We start from the raw sequence: 6,000 nt of genomic DNA on the forward strand, positions 1-6,000 counted from the left end.
ACACAAATGCTTGAGTGCAACGAAACATTCAGTGAAGATCGTGAAGTCATCGAAAACTCATCTCTTGCGATTTGTCCAACTACTTCTTTACTTGACGATAACATTGAAAACATTAAAGAAATAGTGCTTGAAAACCCTTGTGTTGGCATTTGAGAGATAGCAGAGGACCTCAAGACCTTGGACCAAGGACTGAGCACATATTGGTTAAAGTTTTGTGTATGAAGCGTGTCAATGAGAATTGAATATTTTGCAACACGAAGTCGACTATAGGTCGCCAAAGAGATGATCGACAACTTAGCTGAGAACCCTACATTTGTCATGCATCAGTGATGATGCTGATGACGAAACGAGGGTATATGAATACGACTTCGAAACTGTCCAACAATCTAGGGTATAGCGCCCCGAAATTTTGAAACGGAAACCGAAAAAACTACAATTTACTGAAGTCACTGAAGGCCATCCCAACTTTATATCCAGAGGAGTCTATTTTGAAGGCAATAACCAATGTTATAACCATCTAGTGTTGGAAAGGTGAGATTTTAAGCTTCATTTAACCAAAAAGAAATTAAATTCGTTGGAAATTTCGAAACTTCGATTCAAACTGATGAGCGTTTTACACAGATGAAACAATGTCTGTAGCGTAAAAATGGCAAAAAACGGTCGACCAAAATAGTGTATATTTGTTTATTTATTTATTAATACAAATATAAAAAATTAAATGAAGTTTGATTAGAAATACGAAAAGACTTTTTAGACTACCCAATATAAGCGTTATAAATATCAAAAATAGTATAGAAGTCGTGAATTAAATTATATTTTTGCACTAGGTAGCCACCTATTGTAAATTTTAATTTTCTTTATTAAAGTGGGAATTTTTCAAGCTATTTGCCGCATGTGAAATTGCGCAAGAAAGCCTCATTAAAGTGCAATAATATTGCCTAAAATTATTTTTTTTACACTACAGTCTATTCCATTGTCAAATTTATGCAATTATCACTCATTATCAGCTTTATTGTCATATTTACACATATTGTCACTTTACAGCCATAAAATTAATTTGTAATAATTTTACGATCGTTTATTTCCAATCAAGGAAAACTACTATTATGTGCTCTGTAGATGACCTTATATTAATTAATATTCAGTATCACTTAATATACCCTGAACAGGGTATATTTAGTCTGTCATGAATTTTGTAACACCTTGAAGGAAACTTCTGAGACATTATATAACGGGTAATCCAAGTACGGGTACTTTTTTCAATAACCTTTTTTTTTTGACAGATCACACCTGAGTCGTGTCAAGCGGTCATGTTATATTTCGTTCGTTCGTTCGTTCGTTCGTTCAACTTTATTACGAAAATTCACGTTCTGTAAAGAATTTGTTTCGCGCGCATCGCTCAACTTATGGTCAACATAATCAGCCTACTGAGCGTACTATTTCCAACACCTTAATAAATCTTGAGGCTCTCCATTCAACACAGCACGCAATGAAGAAAATGTAGCAGCCGTAGCTGAGAGTTTACACGAAGACCGTTGAGAGTCGATTCGGCGCCGTTCGCAGCAACTCGGACTGTGTATGATGTATGGAACGACACGGCGAATTTTACGTCGAGATCTTAAATTGAAAGCGTATAAAATACAGCTTATGCAATAATTGAAACCGCTCGACCTTTCCTAGCGGCATCGCCTCGCTCTTTGGGCTATTGAGAAGTTCCAGGAAGATCCGACATTTTCGAGCCAAAATTTTGTTCAGCAATGAGGACCATTTCTGGCTCGATGGGTATGTAGAGAAGCAAAATTGCCGCATTTGGAACGAAGAGCAACCTGAAGAGATTCAAGAGCTACCATTTCATCCAGAAAAAAACAACGGTTAGTTGCGGTTTGTGGTGTTGTGTTATCATCGATCCAATTTTATTTGAAGAGTGATGCCAGTGAGAATATAAACCGTCATTGACGTCTGTTATCACGCCATAATAACCGACTATTTGATGAATAGAATTGCCGGTGGTGATCTCGGCGACACTTGGTTTCAACAAGACGGCGCCATTTCTCAAAACATCGCATCAATCAATGGACTTATTGAGAGAACACTTCGGTGAACAGATAATTTCACTTTTTTGGAACGGTTGATTGGCCACAAAGATCGTGTGATATCACACCGATATATTTTTTCCTGTGGGCATATGTAAAGTCTAAAGTCTATGCGGACAATCTCGCTTCGATTCAGGCCTTGGAAAAAAACATGGCGAGTGTCCTTCGCCAGTTACCCGCCGAAATGCTCGAGCTAGACATCGAAAATTGAACTCAATGCATCGACCACCTGAGACGTAGCCTCCGTCAACATTTGGAAGAGATAATCTTCAAAAAACAAATTTCTTGTTAAATTTGAAATTTCTGCGTTTTTTCTTTAAAAAATGTAGGGAATCTCAAAATAGATCACGCTTTAAATATTTTTTCTTTATTAAGTAACCTTAATTCGACTTCAAGGTTGATTATTTCAATGAACGTGGTTAGAAAGAACTAGTAAATATTTCTGTTCAATGTAAACCGTTAGCCGGTTACGTTTTTGAACTTAATTAAGCATATAGTTGCTGTAAGGAATACACCTGTGAAGGGTATATAATTTCTGTGCTTTCGCAGTTAACGTTTTTTGCTTGTTTTCTACGATATTTAGTTTATGCAAAATATAGCTTGAACTTTGTTTCAGAAACTTGTTATATATTTAGCTATTTTTTTAGGAATTAAATAAATTACTAAAAATAAAACTAAAAGCAATGCGCCATTTTCTGCTCATGAATTAAATATTTCTAAGCGTAAGTCCCCTTTTAACTAAGAAATGATTAAGGAGAGCAAAAGTTAGCAATTTATATAATATTATATATGTAACCTGGTCTACGAAAAGGGGCTTAGGTGTCAAAAAAAGGAGAACAATTAATGAGATAACGAGAAACTGGCGATTATTTTTAACAGTTTTTCCCAGAAAACTAGTTTTCGCACCTAAGCCCCCTTTTCGTAGACCAGGTCAATATCACATTATCCTTATATAAATATAAATATAAACATATATAATATTTTTCTAAATATTTATTTATTTCGAGTCATTATTACTCACCCGGTAGACACAGCACACCGCCCACAGCTAGAGATGCAACAAGTAATCCGATGAGGAACTTCATGGTTTGTGATTTCTTATTTGTCAACACTTTACAAACACAGCCACACAAACGTTGTTTATATTATATACTATGAACTTTGAAAATAAAATAAAAATTTGTTTAAACACAATTAGAAAAAATATAAAATTTTACACAACAATATAAAAGTTGTTGTTTTTTTTGCTATGCAATTTAGCGAGCGACTAGCACAACAATAATTTGTAGCTTTTATGGGCGATAATTATTGAAACCGCTTATTAAATATTAATTTTCTGGAATATTTCATAACAAGTGCACACTACCTGTTCAGCAGTTAGTGTTTTTAGTTTTAGAACTGAGTACCGTTTGCACTGCACAAGCTTTGGTTCGTCTATACCCGTTTGATGTCTATGGCGATATGGCGAGCACCGGGCACGGCAGCGAGTAGTTAAAGCGTTAAGCGGCGCTGGTGTCACCACACCAACAGCGACTTTGCTTGCTGTCAGCGACGCGACGCGCGGCTGACGTGTGTTTTGCTACAATTCGTTGTATATTTGTATGTAATATATATTTATATATATTTCTATATACTAGTTACACCGTTTTGCCCGCTCAACTGCAGCGCTTTGCACTGTTATATTCACTTCCTCCGCACCTTAGCTTTGTTGGGGCTTTCTGTTTTCACAATTCCGTTTTATTATTACGCGTTTATTGAATAAAGCAGAACGTATGGCACACAGGCAATAACACAAACAACAAAACAAACGCTAAATAATAAACAAAGTATAAATAAAAAAGTTCAGTTGTAGTGAAAAAAGTGCGCGCCGGCACATTCACTGTCACAGTCAGCGCTGACGGCGACGTCACACACAAACTTGCATACATACATACATACATATATGTGTATTTGCTCTAGCAGCCATATGACAATACAAACAGTGATTTTAATTCATCACTCTCTTTCAATGCAGTCGCTGGCTCAAATCCACAAAAATTAATGGTTGAATGTATGTGCACACATACATACAAATGTACAAGCTTTTGGCGCTGACTAATTTAGAGACATGCAGAAGCGAAATATAACGGGTTTTTCACTAGGAGTGCTACAAAAACGGTTTGGGATATCAATGAAATTCTTTATTCCTGTGAAAGTGCATTCGACGCCATTATGTATGGAACTCGATTTGTTTTGCATGGCCACCACGGGCACGTTTGCAGAAGTCCAAAGAGTCCAGCAGACGCTGAAACCAATTTTTGACGGTTTTCAAGCATAAATCGGCCGATACTACTGCAATTTCACGTGCGATATTCGTATGAAGTTCACCAATCGTCGCTGTCTTGTTGGCATAGATCATAGACTTGACCTAGCCCCACAGGAAATAGTCTAACGGCATCAAATCGCACGGCCGAGGCAGCCAATTGACTGGGCCATTTCGTGAAATAACACGTTTCACCAAGCTTGGTTTTCAATAAATCGATTGTGACAATCGCTGTGTGGCTTGTGGCGCCGTCCTGTTGGAACCATATATTGTCCAAGTCCACATCATTCAGTTTGGCCCAAAAATATTTAGTTATCATTGAGCGGTTGCGATTTCCATTCACAGTAACGTGCCGGTCTTGATCATTACGGCAGAAGTACTGCCCAGTGACGCCACCGGGCCATAAACTGCATCAAACCATAATTTTTTCGGGATGCAATGGTGACTCATGGAGTACGTGTGGATTGCTGTTTGACCAATAACGCATGTTTTGCATTGACGAAGCCATTCAGCCAGAAATGACCCTCATCGCTGAAGTTGATTTTTCGATGAAAATTCGGATTATTTTCAAATTGTTGCTCAGCCCAATTCACGAACATACTACGATTCTGGTGGTCAAGCGGCTTCAGTTCTTGCGTTAATTTGATCTTGTAAAGATGTAGATCAAGATCTTTTCGCGAAATTCGCCACAACGACGTCGCAGAGAAGTCCAACGCTTAAGAACGACGTGTGAGAGACTGACTTCAGTCTTCCTTAATTGATGCGCCATCGACAGCAATATTCCCGACACTACGGTCACTTCTTTGTCTCACTGGCACCAAAACATTTTGTACTGTGCGTGTGGATTCAAATTTTTCCACAAGACGCTCAATTGTTGACCTGACAGGACGCTTATGACGTCCATAAATTGAAAGTAGCGCTCTTAAAGTTGAGGCCACTGACTCCGAATTTCGGTAGTAAATTTTAATAATTTCGACTCGTTGTTGGATCGTATATTTTTCCATGATAAAATAGCAAACCTTACTGAAGATAAATGTCAAAAGAGCGGGAAAAATATGGCATTGTTTGCTGTCCCTATGGGTCTATTTTTGTAGCGTTCCTATTGAAACCCCCTTTGAAAAACATATGCACGTCACACATACATATGCAAGCGGCTCATTGAATGGAACACCGGCAAATTAATAACAATTGTATTACGAAAAGTGTTCATGTATAAACACATGAGAATTATATTTAAGTAGGCATCTAATAACCATATAAACATATACATACATACTTATATGCTATACGATTATACATCCCCACATATACATACATATGCATACATATATACGCAAATTAGTTGGATGCAGCTCCCCTGTTTATAGACAAAACGCAGCCTAATCAAAATTACAGTTAATTTTTGCGACCTACACATACATGCATACACTGTATATATACAGCTGCGGTCAAATTCTTAGTAGTGTGCAAATGTAGACGATTAACTGTTAAAAACGTATGCGATATTGCCTTTATAACAAAAAAACAAGAACAAACGTTAACTTCGGCTGCACCGAAGCTAATATACCCTTCACAGGGGCATTTCTTTTAGTAACTATGTGTCCA

At 37.4% G+C, this 6,000-nt stretch overlaps 1 protein-coding gene across 1 annotated transcript in view; it reads right to left on the reverse strand.

The window, feature by feature from the left end:
• The window catches only part of LOC126767268 (uncharacterized), a 52,566-nt gene extending 48,988 nt beyond the window's left edge, over nt 1–3,578 (reverse strand). The window contains exons 1-2 of the mRNA XM_050484832.1: nt 3,460–3,578; nt 3,115–3,252 (exon numbers count right to left, since the gene is read on the reverse strand). Of these exons, the coding sequence (XP_050340789.1) occupies nt 3,115–3,178 (64 nt within the window). The 5' untranslated portion in view covers nt 3,179–3,252; nt 3,460–3,578. The remainder of the gene's footprint in view (nt 1–3,114; nt 3,253–3,459) is intronic.
• Between the last annotated feature and the right edge of the window lie 2,422 nt (nt 3,579–6,000).

Source organism: Bactrocera neohumeralis, unplaced genomic scaffold (genome assembly GCF_024586455.1).
Source record: "Bactrocera neohumeralis isolate Rockhampton unplaced genomic scaffold, APGP_CSIRO_Bneo_wtdbg2-racon-allhic-juicebox.fasta_v2 ctg49_3, whole genome shotgun sequence".
NCBI classification, from domain to species: domain Eukaryota; kingdom Metazoa; phylum Arthropoda; class Insecta; order Diptera; family Tephritidae; genus Bactrocera; species Bactrocera neohumeralis.